The sequence below is a fragment of the Cibotium barometz genome, chromosome 15 (assembly GCF_041138505.1).
Source record: "Cibotium barometz isolate CiBa-2024 chromosome 15, ASM4113850v1, whole genome shotgun sequence".
NCBI classification, from domain to species: domain Eukaryota; kingdom Viridiplantae; phylum Streptophyta; class Polypodiopsida; order Cyatheales; family Cibotiaceae; genus Cibotium; species Cibotium barometz.
In genome coordinates, this window is record NC_141060.1 from 35,045,091 (window position 1) to 35,062,862 (window position 17,772).

Below are 17,772 nucleotides of genomic sequence, written 5' to 3' on the forward strand. Positions count from 1 at the left end.
ACTTCTTCCTGCTTCATCACTTGGGGGACAGTTGCCTTGGTGACAGAGTCAAGACCCGTCCTCCTTTATGAGGAGATAGATGATGGTCAGGCCCTCAGGCTCACCCATTGCAGGATAGAGTCTGCCCCCACCCCCCGACTCTCGAGTAGTGGCCTGGGCGTCCGGCACTTGTCAAAGGTGGGAGATCATTAGCAACATTGCAACATCGCACATCTGGCGGGTACAGTGCAGCGAGGCCATGGAGGGACCCCCCCCACCCCCCCCCAAAAGCGGAGTCCATTTGTGCCGTATGGACAGGTATCATTCATACCCTCTGCAGTCAGCGGGGGAAGCTTCAGGGAGTTTCCGACTGCATGTGGAGACATCGAGAGGCCTTCCTTCCCATCTGGCAAGAGGGTCCCTCCCTCTCGGATAGTGCCGGTGACCCCACTTGGTATGAGGTAGTTCCCTTTGAGAGCGGCCAGCGAGGGAGGGGACTACCCTCACCAGTGTCTCTTCCTCCTTTGGAGGTTATAAGCATGTATTTCAGCCTGTTGGCTGGTTTTGCTTTTAACTAATAGAAGGATCTATTTCTCGAAAAAATGGGGAAAAAAGGACCTTGAAGTTTAGCCCTCCCATGGTAATTGGGTGCATGAGAAGTTCACAATCCAAAATTCTTTTTTCTTTTAAGGAGATAAAGTGGCGGACCAACTTGCGTAAGGAGGGGACATTACCAGATACCTCAAGCAAGGTCAAAGAGAACGGTTCATGGCTGGATGAACTGCCTGGCTCATAGTGGTTAGGGACATGGGGACTGAGTCTTCATTGGGGATAGCTACGTTAAGTACACTATTCTTTTTTTATTACTCATACACATGGAAGCAAGTATTTCATGACTGTCCCTCAACTTACTGTACCTTTTGAGTTGGAATGATCTTGCAACACATTGAGAATCCTCTTTCCATGTGCTTTCCAACTGCTTACCTTCTCGTATTTTAAGTTGGCTCAACGCATGCGTAGAGAACTGGTCTTGTTTTGGATCACTTTTTTGCTGAGGGTTGAATGTTCTCATGTCCTTCAAAAGAAACAGAAGGGTCTTTGGAATTTTCTGAATAACCTATGCTTCAGAAACTCGTTTTTCTAACATCTCACATGCATTAGAGACTGTCCAAAGATTGCAAATTGTTTTAGCTTTGGCTGCTCGTTGATTGTTTGTTTTCAGCTCACATTAAATAGCTGCTTTGAGGTGTTAATGCTGATAGATTGTGCACGTATGTATTGCAGGTGTCCATATCTGGTTACAATCATAAGATAACCACTCTTTTAGAGAAAATAATAGAAAAGATAGTCAACTTTGAAGTCAGAGAAGCCCGTTTCTCGGTCATGAAGGTAAGACCGCCTTCTTGGTTGTCATGTTTATTGTAGTTCAGGTGCAATGTTAGTAATTATTTATGCTTATCCACATGATATTTATGATTGTGTCTGTGAAAGTGTATATATGTGCATGCATGCTTCTTCATGAGCTTCTAACAAAATTATGAGAGATGCTATTTGGATTCTATCCAAAATGACGAAGGCCATCTTGTGCCCATCCTTAACACTATCTACTATCCTTCCAATACTGTAGAGAAAGAGCTGTTTGTGATGTTTTTGCCACCACAACCCCATGCCACTAGGGATCAGGGCACCACTCACTTTAAACCTACTAGCAAGGGGGTTTGGCTCAGTAGACAGAATCTGACAGTGTTGTCAAGTGCTTGTGACATGCTTCCTAACAGTTGTATAGAATTGTGCTCAGATGGATACAAGAGAAGTGTCAACAAGGTACATGCTTTTATTTATGATAGAGTGCAACGTACAGGCTTGTTCTTGTAGTTGGAACAAGATACAGGTGTGCGACTCTTCTGAGTGCAGGATATGCTTGCTTCTTTGATGAGAGCAAGAGAAACAATGCTTTGTAAGATGGGAGATCTATGTAAATGAAGTGTGTAGGATGTTTTATAAGATGAGAGATTGGTGTAAATGATCCCTTAAACAAGAGTTTTTCATGTCATCAATTTTGTTAGTGTGAATGCCTGATTGATTGGATTTGTACGAGAGAGAATGAAATGTTTTCAAGCATGGACTTGCTTGCGTTTTAGTGCTAGTAATTTTATTGGATTAGATATCTATACCATTTAGGCCTTTTTAAATTTTGGTTTTATGTTATTAAACCCTTATAAATGTCTATTTCTAAACTGTTTACCCAGTTTCTGATTAGAAATTCTTGCAACCAGGAAAAGGTTCTTAAGGACTACACAAATTTCCGATTTCGGCAACCCTATCAACAAGCTCTTTACTACTGCTCATTGATTTTAGAACACAAGAAATGGGATATCAATGCATACATTCAAGCTATTACACCTATTGAGGCCGCTGATCTTACTGCATTCTTTCCACGCTTGCTGTCTCGGCTCTATTTTGAATGTTATGTTGCAGGTACTGTAAATATCCCTATCTACTCAGTCAGCGTATTTTTGTATCATTTTCCTTGATGTGTGTGTGCGCACACAAATAAATGAAGGAAGGTGTATCTTGTATATGGTTTTGTACATTTCACAGGGAACATGACTGCATCTGAGGCTGATTCTTTGACCCTAATGATTGAGAAATCCTTGTGTGAGGGGCATCTATTCAAATCTAAGGCTATCTTTGAGGCTCAACATGCGGAGAGAAGGATCGTGAAGTTAGAATCTCAAGCGAATGTTTACTATCCTGTTACTGCCTTAAACATGGCCGATGCGAACTCTGCACTTCAGCTATACTTACAGGTAAGCTCGTTTTCAATCTAGAGATTCCATTTTGAATGATAGGGGAGCATTTTGTAACTCTTGACTAAGTATGTGTGTGGTTTATGGTTTGGGTACGGTATCTGTCTAAGTATCGTAGCTTAGCTTTAGCTTAGATTGATTGCTGGTCTTAATGGGAGCATGTGGTTTAGTTTACTTTGGTTGTTGTTTCTTGCAATGTCTCAATCTAGCAAGAGACAAGGCTGTGTGGCTGTTATGCTAGCTTCCCTTCATGTATATGTGTAGATAAGGCATGCTACAAGGCTATGTGGCGGTGGTGCTTGCCGTCCCTCATGTATATATGTGAAAAATCTTGTGTGAGGCTTTTTAGATTATTGTAGAGTTTAACCTAAAATTGCCAGTCCCTGATTCTGAGAACAGCTTTCCTTTTATACACAGGTGGGTCAGGATGACACACTGTTGAATGTGCTTTTGGAGCTTTTTATCTTGAGTGCGAAACAAGAAGCATTTCATCAGCTGCGATCGGTTCAACAACTTGGATATATTGTAGCTCTATTAAACAGGTCTGTAGAAGGATTTTTGTTTCCATGTATAGAATTCAAGTGTGGTGTTGATGCTTTCTTAAACTGATAAAAGCATAAGAATCATGCATAGAGATATATTAGATAGTAATACAAGAAATGAGGTCCTTTAACGGTTGTGGACCTCAAGTTAGGATCAATGTTTATGGACAACTTTATATATGCCCTAGAAAATTGCAAGATGCTTCATAAAAGATTTTATGATTAAGCTTTGACATGGACTCTTCCATCCCCCCGCTGACAACCCCCCCCCCCCCCCCCCCCCCCCCCTGAAATGGTATGGGGAGTGGACATGGTATGACTCCTATGACAGAGAGGAGGCTCTCGGCACCTCCTCCTTCGCTTACACTGCATGGTTGGGCACTAGGATTCAGACGCCCACGATTGGGGGCACTTCAGGAGCAGCAGGGCATTGGCAGTCTCACGGCCTCTCTCCTCAATTTTTGTCAAATTTTGGAAGAGACTGCGGGATAGTTTTAGGCTGCGAAAGATCACTCTCTTTCTGTGGCACTTGGCACATGAGAGCTTGGTGGTTGGCACTTGGCTGGCCATCGGAGGTAGGCCAACAGTTTATATTCGAGGTGTGGCCATCTTCAGGAGTCCCAACGACATTGTCTTTGGGATTGCCCGAAGACTCAGCAGGTTGGCAGAGGGTGCTCTGCATTTTCTTTACAAACCGGGCCCCCTCCTGCACAGTTACTCGGGGCACAGTGTGGTGGGTCACTGAGGCTGTGGCTGCCATGGCATATGAGGATGGTGGGGCCCTTGCCTTGCAAGGCTCTCATCTTTATATCTTTGCAGTTCCAGTCCCAACGCCCTCCACTGATCATTGGACTTCCGTTTCCTGCCAAAGATGGCAGATTTGCAATAGTATTGCGGCGTGGCATATTTGGAGAGCTCACTGTAGGGAAACTATTGAGGGCACCCTCACCCCGCCAGCAGAGTCCATCTACAGCATTTGGCTTGATATCATTCATACCCTCTGCGGATAGTGGGGGAAGCTTTAGGGTGGCTCTGACCGCATGCGAAAGTGCAACAAAGTCGTATTGAGGATTTGGCGTGATGGTCCTTTTCTCACTGACAGGGGTGGTGAGCGCACTTGGCATTATAGCCCCCACGTGTGTGGATGCCCCCCCTCAATTGTATGAGGTAGCCTTCTCCTCCTAGAGCGGACCCCAAATAGAAGCGGAGGCCGCATTTGTGGGTAAAGAAGTGCATGTAACCTTGGATCATTTGGGAAGTTGCGCATACATATTCAAGGCTACCTTGATAATGAGAACTTTTGGTTGCACCACTCAATGGATGTGATGTATTGCTTGGGAAACCATGGTATCACAGCATAGAGCCATGCAAGGAGTATAGAATTAACAGGATTACTTTTATGTATAAAGGTCACATGCATGTTATAGATGTTGGCCATGAGGGAGACTCCATCCCAGTTGTATCTCATATCTAGATTAATAAAGCAATGAAGAAAAGTATTTCCATGAACTTGGTCTTTGTTCGTGATAAGGTTGAATGTAATGATGTATATGTAGATACTTTCACAAGTGAAAGATTGAGATTTTTAAATGCATGCAAGGATTGCTTAGCAGATGCATTACTAGGAGAGCTACCTCCTGAGAGACTCGAGGATCATTGCATCGATTTGGTGTTGAGGATCATTGCATTGATTTAGTGCCGGGTAGCTCCTTACCAAATAGACCTGCATATAGGGTAAGCGGAGCACAACAAGAGGAGATTATGAAACAGGTGACGGAGCTTTTGGACCGAGGTTTGGTTCAACCAAGCTCTTCGCCATATTGCTCATCGGCCTTGCTAGTACAGAAGAAGAATGGTTCATTTTGTATGTGTGTGTGGATTACCGGGCTTTAAATAAGCTTACTATCAAGAACCGGTTTCCAATCCGGTGCATAGATGACATCCTCAATAAACTTGATGGGTCTACATGTTTTAGTTGCATTGACCTTAAGAGTGGGTATCACGAGCTGCGTGTGGCACCACATGTACACAAAACGGCATTCAGGACGTCATTTGGGCTATATGAGTGTTTGGTTATGATGTTTGGTCTCACGAATGGCCCGACCACATTCAATAGAATGATGGACCACATTTTTTGTGAGCATCGGAAATTCATAGGTGTTTTTTTCGATGATATCTTGGTATTTTCCAAGAATGAGGAGGAACACCGCTAATGCGAAAAAGAGTGAATTTCTCCTTTTCAAGATTCACTATTTGGGCCATATTGTATCAAAGAATGGTGTCAGGATGGATCGTGCAAAGATTGAAGCCATTTGGAATTGGCCTGAGCTATCTTTTGTACATGAAGTACATAAGCTTTTTGGGTTTATGCTCATATTACAGGCATTTTTATCAGACACTTTGCATGGATTGCTTCTCTCATTGCATGAGCTCACTAAGAAGAAGGCAGTCTTCAAATGGACAGTTGATGAGAAAGGGGCTTTCGTTTGCCTCAAGGATGCCATTATAAGTGGGCCTGTGTTGATCATTCCAGACTTGCAGAAACCTTTCTGTGTGGAGTGTGATGCATTTTGAAGTTGCATTGGGGCTATCCTAAATCAAGAAGGACATGCCATAACTTATGAAAGCCATCGTTTGCATGATGTAGAGCTTTCCTTGGGCATTTATGAGGAGGAGTTGTTGGCTGTGATTCATGCCTTGAGTATTTGGAAACACTAACTTCTTGGGGCTGATTGTATGGTCAAGATAGATCATCAAAGCCTAAGGCACTGCTTGACGCAAACAAAGCTTTTGGAGAAGCATATGAGGATGACAAACTTCTTTTCTATGTTTCATTTTCAGATTATGCACACTCCAGGAAAGAAGAATGTGGTGGCAGATGCATTATCCAGAAAGCAATACGTGACTGCAATGTCAATTGCCTCTCATGGGGACTTGTTTGCCATGTGTGAGTTGTACCATATGGATGTTGATTTTGGATGGATTGATTTAGTGGCTGGACATGCACATGCCTCTTATGTGATCAAAGAGGGGTATCTCATGAAGGATAAGTGGCTATGGTGCCTGTGTTGTGTCAAACATGAGGCATAACATCATTGGTGAGTGGCATGCTCCTCTGTTTGTCGGCGTTTCATTCCCAAATGGATGAGCAAAGTGAGGCTGCAAATTCAACTGTGTTGGATGGTCTCAAAAGTTATGTTGCAGATCAAAAAACAGCTTGGGAAAAGTAGCTACCGCTGGTAGAGTTTGCATACAACAACACAATGCGTACCTCCACAGGAAAGGCCCTGCGTGAAATTGTTTGGCACGTGATATTGCCGCCCATCCTACCCACTAAGGATGAGATCTTTGCAGTTGATGAGTATGCTAGAGATCGTGATGTTGGCTTTGCAGAAGTATGGATTCGCTTGTTCACAAGATAAGCATAAGAGTGCTACCGACAAGCGTAGAAGAGAGGTGGACATCAAAGAGAATGATTGGGTATTGCTGAAATTTGAGAAAGCAAGACTCCATAAGAGGCCAGGAAAGGAGGGAGCATGCACTAAGCTCTCTACCAAGTATTACGGACCTTTTAAGGTGATCAAGCAAATCACGAGGTTGCTTTCCGGTTTGCATTGCCTGATTATTGGAGGATTCATAGTGCCTTTCATGTGAGACTATTGTGGAAGTATGTGCCTGTGAGGCCAGAGGTAGAAGAGCCTATCATAGAAGAGCCGCCAGAGGTTGATGAAATAGAAGAAGTTCTTCAACTTGAACAGATTGTGTTTCACAAGGAGAGAAAGCTACCTGCTGGTAAGCTTTCGTGAGATATCTTACGAATTTCAAGAACCATTTGTCTATAGATGCTAAATGGGTTGATGAAGACTACTTCAAAGATTATCCATTTTTCTTCGAGCATATCTGGAGGCTTTTTATTTGAGGTCAACTATTTAGAAGCCGGGGGGATGTCACCATTTGGCCGCCCAAGTAGTCTTCCCCTATTTTGTGCCAAGGTACGGGAGGCCAGGGAGCTTCGTGTGGCCCGTACTGAGCCGAGGACTTGCGTCACCTACGGGAGGCCAGGCCTCGTGTCACCCGTAGTGTGGCCAAGACTGGAACCCACTGTCAAGGATCCCAGCTTAGGCTTCCCAGTGAGCCAATTTCGTGAACAGGAAGACCTGCCATTTACAAGATCCAAGAAGGGGACATATATCCATTGCATAACGTATATGCACACATCTCTGCCTGCTTGAAAGTGATTTCATTTGGCTTGTTTTCCTGTGACTACCTGCTAAGGCATGTCCAGTTCACGAGCAGGGGACCCACTTTCAAGGATCCCAACTTAGGCTTGCCAGTGAGCCAATTCCGTGAACGGGAAGACCTGCTATTTACAGGTTCTAGGAACGAGAGATATATCTATTGTATAGCACATGCACACATCTCTGCCTGCTTGAAATTGTTTTCGTGTGACTGCCTGCCAAAGGCATGTCCAGTTCACGGGCAGGGGACGTCCACCCGTGAACCGTGTGAATGCCTTGTCATCTGACTGAGTTTGTGGCATGTGAACAAGTGGTAAATATCATTTCTAATCTTATTTATATTTGCAAAGGTTTTATAACCTTAAGAGTTCACACTCACTTTAAATACCGGGCCGCCCGTCGTTGGCCAGTGCTTGGGGCCTAGTTCCATAACTATTGTCCAACTAGCGTAGTGGGCACCCTCACCTCCCTTCTCATCCACGTGAGGCCATTTAATGGCTTGGGCAGTGTCCACCGTATACTTAAGGGCCCTGCCATGTGGCAGGAGGGGATTGAACCCCTTCCACCTCTTCTCCAGCAACTTTCCTCCACAACTCTCTCTCTCTCTCTCTCTCATTAGCTGATCACAACATATCTGACTGTATACAGGATCATCCACTGATCACATGAACTGTCAGATGTTTTTCATTTTACTTTTTCGTTCAGTTTTTCATGGCTGAGTATATCCATGGTACCATTGTATTACTATTGGTCTCAAAGGCCCTTGGGGTATTCCGTAGATGTTAATATAACTTTCTTTCTTTCTCTCTCTCGCTGCCGACATGACATGCTCCCATCACATAGGCTTGACATTCACTCCACCATCAGATTGGTTCTTGTTGAGGTGAGTATCGTCATTAGCTGATCACAACGTATCTCACTCTACACAGGATCATCTGTTGATCACATGTACTGTCAGATGTTTGCAGTTTTACTTTTCTTTTAGTTTTCCATGGCTCGGTATATCCATGGTACCATTGTATTACTTTTGGTCTCATAGCCCCTTGGGGTCTTCCGTAGACGTTAATATAACTTTCTTTCTCTCTCTCTCTCTCTCTCTCTCTCTCCCCCATGCTATCACACATTTGGCAGCTGGCGCATCCTTCCTTTGCTCTCTATCCACAAATCGACTAGCTTGAGTGTGTAACTGCTGTGTACTTACTGTAGGCACCTACTGTACTTGCTGTACCTATTACTGTCATAGTCACAGGAAACGGCCGTTTCAGTCCCTAGAAACGCGATTCTCCGTTTCAGGACCCCATCCATTTCAATGGCCGTTTCTCGTTTCCCAAGTGATATTGTCACAGGAAATAGCTGTTTCCACCCCTAGAAACTTGATTCCCCGTTTCTATTCATCGAACGTTTCCGTTTCCGTGCTTGTTTCTCGTTTCTGGTGACTATGCCTAGTGTACCTGCTTTACTTGCTATCCCTAACTATGTATGTGCTGTACCTGCCTACTATACCTGCTGTACCGGACTACCTACAAAGAACAAGCTGAAACCCTAACTGTACCTACAAGTACAACTAATTGCACCTGCAAGTACACGCAGAAACCCTAACTGTATCTGCAAGTACAAGCTGAAAACCCTACTGTACCTGCAAGTACAGGCTGAATATCATCCTACATCTATTGTGCCAGATGTATGTGCTGTGAACTGGCACCAAGTGTACCTGTTTGAGTACCTACTATTGACACCGCATACCGATATGTGTTTGTGTACTCGTACCAGGGAGACTTGAACCACGGTCTCTGAGAGGGTGTTAGCCATGCTCTAGTACGAGAGCACTTGTCTGTGCATGGTCTTGGAACAACAATTTCACGTTCACTTCCCTCCAAGTGTGTGGTCTAGTGGACAGGCCATTTAGAGTTATTCGACGAGTCTGGGATTGACAAACTACTCTGACACACTTTTAAATACTCCAATAATATACTTCAATATTGAGAGAGGGGGGTGTTTGGCTTGTTTGTGGCCCTAGTGATGGTGTACTATGCAATGCTTGTCTCTTTTGCAGATTATCTTGTGCAATGATGTAGCATTCAGTTGTTATGTGCAATGTGGTTTTTACTTTTAAAGTGTGACACGCGTATTGTTGACGAGATGGTGCCCAAGGACGTTCACATCTAGCCGATGTAGTTTCACTAGGGCACCACATCAACTTCACGGGGTTGGCCTTCGTGCGATGGCCAACCATGTGCCCACCTGTGAGACTGTGATGTATCCACAACTAAAGGAAAACAGTAATCTTCCGAGGCTAGAAATGGTTCCAGAGCCAGTGTTAGTAGTCCGTGAGAAACTTGAAGGTCAGTCTCTAGGTCTGCGAGCTGCTGGAAGCTGTTGCGGTCGGGGTACTATCTAGCGCTTGTAGAAAAATGCGTTGGACCAAGCGGGCCGAGTACTGAAAGATGTATTACTGGGGGCCTTTGGTCGGATGGTTAGGTCCCTCCGATACCAGTCCCTGTGATCCCACTGGCAGGCTAGGGGTGGCTCTCCTAGAGCCAAATTCAGTACAACGGATTGTCTGCAACCTCTAGAGAGGAGGGGTCGATGTGCCACCTACGATTGTGGAAACCCATTATCCTCAGCTGTGTTTTTTGGGGTGGATTGAAGCGCTGGGGGGGATGTCACCAGCCTGGACATTTCCCAGTCTGAAAGGGGGCTGGTGGACTCTAGGATGTTTAAATATTTGGAAAGTACAAGCTTTGGGAATGGGGGATTATCCTAGAATACAAAGGACCACACTCCTAAAATTTAGGAGAGTTGCTATTTTTGGCCCGACTCCGATGGAAATTCTGTTCGCGTGGCATGGATTATGCTATCTGGACTTATGGGACTGTTTTCTAAATGCTGAATTTCATATGCATTGGCATGGATTATGCTATCTGGACTTATGGAACTGTTTTGTCTCACCCATTTATCTTGGGACATGATTTTGATATTGGTATTATGGAGGACTTATTTAGTCTCGCCCATTTCTTTGGGACATGGATTCTTCAGTTATATTGGAATTTTTGAGACTGTCTCGTCTCGCCCAATCGATGGGACATGATTATATCTTGAATATATGGCTTGAAGCTTAAAGTTGCGGACAACTTTTAAGAAGTTGGGGAGGATGTCACCAGCCTGGACATTTCCCAGTCTGAAAGGGGTCTGGTGGACTCTAGGATGTTTAAATATTTGGAAAGTACAAGCTTTGGGAATGGGGGATTATCCTAGAATACAAAGGACCACACTCCTAAAATTTAGGAGAGTTGCTATTTTTGGCCCGACTCCGATGGAAATTCTGTTCGCGTCATTACATCTGGAATTGAGCAGATACCAAGAGTTGGCAGAGTGCCTATGACAGAATGTCTACCAGTTGGGATATTTTTAGAGGTAAAGATTATGGGAGAATCCATCTCTTAGATTGGGACATGTGGCAAGAAAGTGGATCAAAGTGAGACAAGTGGCCTGACACTTGTTAGAAAATGGATCAAAATGAGACAAGTGGCCTCACACTTGTCACTTCAGCTATTGTGTGGCTCTCCACTTGTCATTGTAGCCTTCTCTTGCCATTTTAGCTCATGGGAGGCCCAAATCTATAAATTGGAACCCTCTCTCTTCATTAATAGAGGCTCTCTTGCTGCACACTAGCCTCTACCACCATTGAAGGTTTCTCTAATGATGACTACTCTCTTTCTCTCTCTCTTGAAGGCTGCCCATGAAGAATACCGGCTGTTGGGGACTGTTTTGGAGGCTTCCATCACGAAGAAATACTAAAGGCAAGGGTATTCAATCATTTATTATGATTTCTAGCCATTGTATGTGTCGTACCAGCATTTGTACTTGCTGTACCAGCCACCGTACTGGTTGTACCAGCCATTGTACTTGTTGTACCAGCCATTGTACTTGCTGTACCTGCTGCACCAGCCACCGTACCGACTGTACCAGCCACTATACTTGCTGTACCAGCCATTGTACCTACTGTACCAGCATTTGTACTTGTACTTGCTGTACCAGCCACTGTACCGACTGTACCAGCCATTGTACATGCTGTACTAGCCATTGTACCTACTGTACCGACTGAATGGAGAGTTGTACTTGTTGTACCCTCTCTATTGCATGAAGACACGTGGTTTTTGGGGAAATCAGTACCCACACGGAGGTATATGGATTATATTGTTGGCTCGGCATTTCTACAGCCTATGTTCCGGCTTGGTAGCCTTGTGTTGGGCTGTGTTATGGCATTTGTATAGGGATAATCCGGCATCTCCCATGGGGAGAGTAAGGCCCTCAAAGCTTGTACATGATATTATTCTCCTTGGGTAATAAAATACTCCAAGGGGGGGTCAGCCCATTCCGGCCTCTATGCGGTGTCACACGTGCAAGCTCCATTATCAGCATTTGTGGATGTTTTGTCCAGCTTTATGTTTTATGCAAAGTGATGATGGATTTGTGTTAAGGCTGTGGCCATGTTTAAGTGTTTTAACATGCATTGATGGTATCAACAAGTGTGTCAAAGGCCCTAGTCCCCCGGGCACCCGCCGCGAGTTACATCCGCCGCGAGTTAAGGGGGGGGGGGGGGGAGTTTTGCTTTGTGAACACTACGCTAGGTAGTAGGGGTAAGTCCGGCCTAGTCACTAACCAGGAAGGGCAAAGGGGGGGAGTCGTCCTTGGATGCTCAAGATTGCTGTGGATGTCATTCTTGGAGAAAGCGGCCACCCACATAGAATCAAGAGGCAAGGGATGGGTGTGTGCCACTCCGGAGGAATGGCGAAATCATGCGACCTCCCTGCATCGGGCTCTCCATATGTGCCAAGCCGTCATGCTGCTGATCATCTCCCATTTGTGCCCGTCCCCCTCCTGGGAGACTGCTGAAGAGAAGTCTGGCGTCGGAACCACCGCCATCGCCCTGTCAGAGACCTGGATGGTCACACTGCCAGGGACGTCCTCGTATCCAAGGGTTGGGCCGCTGTCCGTGGCCCAAGCCACACTGCCAGGGACGTCCTCGTATCCAAGGGCCGGGCCGCTGTCCGTGGCCCAAGCGACCGCACCCCACGTCGCCATCATCTCACCTGGCGAGCCTGCAAAAAACCATCCTGAGAGCGCGCTGCCAGAGCTGCTAGCAGTGCCGCTGCGACTCCTGTGCATGGCCGCACCGAGGGCAGGACGCTGGGTGTCTGCCAAAAGCTAGCCAAGCCCCCACAGCCAGTCCTCTATGCGCTGTAAGCCAGAGAAAAAAGCGTCACCTTCCGGGGCCGGAAGCTGGCCCAAAGGCGCTGCCAGAAGTCCCGAAGGAAGGCATGGGAGAGCCCCTGTCGCCGCCAATGCTCGGCCGTCGCCGGGGTGCCCGCTATCCTGTGCCTCTGGATCGGCCGCCCCAGCCTCGCTGTGTACTGAAAAAAGGGGGTGCCTGGGCCTGGTAGGGGCCGAGTAGGGATCTCGCCAAAGCCACTCGCCTGGATCCCACTGAAGGCGAATAAGAGGCCTGCTGTCCCCAGGCCCATAATCTCCAAGAATAGTCCTCCCCTATCGAGGCTGGTGAGGGGTCTACATGCACTGTCTCTGATGAAAGCCGACCACCCGCACCCTCTGAAAGATACAACCCTGCAACTCTAGTCGGGTCCTCTGAAGCTGGCCTCCCTCTCCCACCTCGAAGGTGAGTGGGGCGACTCTCTCTGCTGAGCCGCAGACCGCTAGAAGGATCTCATGCCGAGTAAAGACGCCCATCCACTGTGGAGGTGGAGGGTCCTGTACTGGAGTCCGCCACTCCCGGGGGATGGCCGCCTCAATGTCATGCCTCATCAACTCTCTGCCCCTCATCCCGCTGAGTCTCCTCTCCTGAACCTCTAGAGGCAGCTGCTGAAAACATATCCAATCGTCTAGGGACTGGGCTGGGCCGGAACTCAACGGGCCCCACGACACGTGAGATCGCGATCCAACCATATGGCCACTGGGAAGTCGGATCAAGGGGTTCCAGATCAATGGCTGCCTCAGGCGCTCCTCATCGGTGCCCGGGGGAGTATGGAAGAGTGACGGCCTCAGATGCTCCCAGGCCCTCAGACGGCTAGCTGCAAAACGCTCCTCGAAGCCAAGGCCCACTCCTTTGGATCGCTGCTCTGTAAAGATCCACCTGATGCTGGGGTCCAGGGGCCGCTAAGAGAAGGAGTGCGGCTGAGAATCCTAGAAACTAGAAACTCCTTCCACGGCTCAGCGCCTGGTAGGAGGCAAGGAACTACCAACTTGCCAAGCAAAGCTCGGCTCTGACAAATAGGATCACTATGCCCAGGGCGCCTCTCTCCCTCGGCTGGGTGATCACAGCCCATGCCACCTTGGCCCTGGCGGGCCGCTCGTCGCCACCGGACCAAAGAAAGTTCCTGATGAGCCTCTGCACCTGGCTAATGCACGCCCGCGAGAAGGCCCAGCAAGAAGTGATGTACCACATGGTAGCAACCAGAACCTGGTTTGGCCACAACCACTCGGCCAGCCAGAAATAAACGAGCGGTACTCCAATACAGAAGCTTCTTCCGAATGCTCAGAAGAAGGGGGGCTATCTGTTGCTCCGGAGATACGTCAATGCCCACATAGCATCCCAAATAGCGCACTGTAGTGCCGGGGGGCAGCCACTGAAACCCATCAACTGGCCTCCAAGTCGGGGGGGGGGGGGGGGGGGGGGGGGGGGGGGGGGGGGGGGCACAGAACTGACCCACAACCCACACGACTTGTGCCAGTTGATCAAAGCGCCCGAAGCTCTGCAAAACCTGTCCATGGCTGAGGCGAAGCGGCGGAGGTTCTCCTCCTCCCTGAAGATAGACAGCAGTGTCATCCGCAAACTCCGAGTCTAGGAGCTCCTCCGAGGTGCGGATGGGGAGCTGGAGGCCCCGCAAACCTGTATCCTGTGCCGTCAAGAAAGTGCTCATGGCCTCCGCCACAAAAAGAAAAAGAAAGGGCGCCAAGGGGCCACCCCTGCCGCACCGAGCACGAGAGCTGAAACCTCTCTCCGCACACGCCCTGTATCAGCACACCTGGCTATGAGCCGATGTGTAGAGTGCAGAGACCCCACGGATCCACTGAGGGGGAAGCCCCATCCTCTCCATAGTGCCTTTCAAGAAGGCCCAGTCCACCCGATCATATGCCTTCTCGAAGTCGAGAAGGAGCACTACCAGATCCTCCTGCCGAAATCCAGCCAAAGCCGTAGCCTCCCAGAAAGAGAAGATGTTATCCAGGATGCTCCTATCCTGGATGAAGCCTGTCTGCGTGGAGTGGATGATGTCCGGAAGGTGAGGCCTGAAGCCGCTTGCTGATCGCCTTAGCTAGGACCTTGTAGGCCGTGCCTAGCAAGGTGATCGGTCTCCACTGTCTAATCTCCAGTCTGTCTCCTCCGTCTTTGGGGATCAAGTGAATCAACCCCTCTGCCATGCTGTCCGGCATGTCTCCCGCCTCCATGATCTCCTGGAATGCCAATCTGAAACCCCTATGCAAGAGACCCCAGTACCTCTGGAAGAAAGCCATTGAGAGACCGTCCTCACCAGGGCATTTGCCCCGAGGAAGTGCCTGAAGAGCCTCCTCCAGTTCCGTATCCGAGAAGGGGAGAGAAGGGAGTGCTGCAAATGGGCCGGCACAACCGGTCTCTGAAGCTCCAGACTGCCTCCCGAGCCTCTCTCACCCTGTCATCTGCTGGCTCAGCAGAGAGCAGATCCCTGTAAAAATCTGTGGCGATCGCCCGAACCCTGGGGGGATCCACCACCACCTGGCCATCAGCCTGCCGAAGACGCCTGAGACCCTCTCGTTTGAAGCGAGGCCCTGTCGCCTCAAAAAAATCTCGAGTCACTCTGTCTCCAGCCTGTGTCCAAAAAAGAAGCCCGAGCATGGAATCGGAACTCCACCCTCCTCTCCTCGATGGATCTGATCTCTGTGCGAGCTGACTCCATCTGCTCTAAAATCCAAGGGCTCGTAGGCTCCCTCTCCTGAAGTCTCTGAAGGGAAGCTAGACTCCTTCGCAGGCTCCTCTCCTGGTCTCTGAAAGCCTCCAGACGGTCCAGGGCAGCCTGTCTGAGCATCCTACTGATCTCTTGCAAACCCCTGTCAAGATCGCTGGCTGCCGATCCTCTCCTGAACTGAAGCTCCTGCCAGACCTGCTCAACTCTGGTCGCAATCTCGGGCTCCTCTATGAGACAATCTGGAATCCGGACGCCCTGGCCTCGCTCTCCTCTTGTAGGGTCATCGATCTGGAGAAGCACTGGAAAGTGGTCTGAAAACGAGGAGCCTGCAAGTATACCCACAGTGCCACCTCTATCGCAAGCCCACTCATCAATGTAAAACCTGTCAATGCGGGAAAGGTTAACTCCTGTGGCCCGTCTATCCGAGTGCGAGAAAGATAAACTCCCCTGCAACCTGCCAAACTCCGAGAGAGTCCACGGATCCTGGCCTCTCACCTGCAGCACTAGTTCCTCCCAGGCAGCGAGCTCCGGCCCATGAATGGTCTCCTGGCTGCCCCCCATCTTGTCCTCTGCATCCTCCAGCATGTTGCAATCCCCCCTAGGCACCAATGGTCTGCCATGGGGAGGGACTGCCTAATGGTGCTCCAGAACTCAGCTCTCTCGGGCGCCCCATTAGGGGCGTAGAAGTTGAGGAAGCCAATGCGGTCTTCCCCAACCTGAAGGATGATCCACTGCGCTCGACCTGGACCAGAGTGCCCGAATCCACAACCTCGGATAGAAGCTGCTCGCTGACTGAGATGCATACTCCACCCTGGTTCCCCTGGGAGCCATATGCCGGTGACCAAAAAGTGTGACTCCTACCTGGCAAGATCTTCCCGCAGGTGCGGGTACGCCCGGCAGAAAGGTGGTGCTCCTGGATGAAAAGGATATCTATGGGTCCTCCAACGAGAGCCCTCTGGATCTCCTGGCGAATTCTGCTCCAACCAATGTAGCAGCGAGGTCCACCAAGACCCTGGATGTTCCATGAGAGGATCCTTATGGATGAGCTATGGCAAGTGAAGCAGCCGCCACTGGCTCACCCCTCTCAGCCGGCCCGGATGAGCTGCCCTCCACTCTGAGTCTTGGGCGCCGGCTTGGAGGGAGAATAGTCACTGTCTGTCCGGGTGCGGAGTCTCTCCAGAAAGAGGGTGACCTGTCTCTGTGTCCAGCCCCACTCCGCCTTCGCCCTGTCCAGGGCATAGGCGTGAGACCAATCCTCTGCATATATGTATCTAAAGGTAGGCTGCACCCTCGGGGCGGCGTGGAGGAGAATCAGTAGCACCGCCTCAACTGAGGTGTGGACCGGATCCGCCCGCCAATCTCCTATACCAAACAAGCTCATGCGGGCTGAGTGTAATCGGGTCTGCAATAGGTCCGTGAGCCCCAAGTCACTGAAGTGGTGAGAAAACTCCAGTATCTGATCACGCAAAACTTCCTCTACAGAGTTGCAATCCCATGCTGTGTCTGGGGCAACACTGAGAGGAAAGGAGAAGGCCACCATGCTGCTCACCACATACTGCTCACCACTGAAGGAGAACGAGAGGGATGGCACACCACGCAAACTCGCAAGGGCGCGACCAGTGTCTCGAAAGGGCCAGCAGCCAGCTGGAGACACCTGAAAAAACCGTAATCCACTGGGAGCCCCATCACTCGCGGGGGCCCCCCAGGGGAGGCTGGAGAGAACTCTGTGGCGGGCAAAGCTAGGATCGCCATCTCCACCGGCCCGGAGTGGCAGTGGAACAGCCGAACTGAACTCTGGCCTACCCAGCTGCGCTGCCCCGGGGCAGTGGGTGGTCTGGAGGAGTATCCTGGAGAGGCCGAGGGAGGGATGGTGGCTCGCGGAGAGGAGGGGGGAGAGCGAGGAGAGGATGGAGAGGGCATCTGCCGTAGGCGAGGTGTCAGGGGGGGCCGCCGGGGGGAGGCGGGAGGGGGGGGGCTGTGGGGGGAGAGGGGGGGGAGGAAGGAGTGCTCTCCGAGTGAGGGGAAGAGCGGCCGGGGGTCGCAGAGTGCGGCCCGGGATCCTCAGGAATCTGCTCCATGGAGGGGGCGGGGCCCTCCGCGGGGGGAGGCGGGAGCGGGGTCTCCACGTGGGGGGCTCCACTGGTGGCCTCAATGGGCACTGAGACTGAATCCTCGTCCATCGGGGTGGGACCTGCTGGCCGCCTATCCCTGACTGGAGCATAAGTGCGGGGTAGGTGCCTGGACG

General features: G+C 49.3%; 1 protein-coding gene across 1 annotated transcript in view; it reads left to right on the forward strand.

The window, feature by feature from the left end:
• The window catches only part of LOC147631227 (Insulinase (Peptidase family M16) family protein), a 126,083-nt gene that overhangs the window by 80,703 nt on the left and 27,608 nt on the right, over positions 1–17,772 (forward strand). The window contains exons 19-22 of the mRNA XM_086809562.1: positions 1,264–1,368; positions 2,256–2,457; positions 2,581–2,789; positions 3,207–3,331. Coding sequence (XP_086665688.1) covers positions 1,264–1,368; positions 2,256–2,457; positions 2,581–2,789; positions 3,207–3,331 — 641 coding nt within the window. The remainder of the gene's footprint in view (positions 1–1,263; positions 1,369–2,255; positions 2,458–2,580; positions 2,790–3,206; positions 3,332–17,772) is intronic.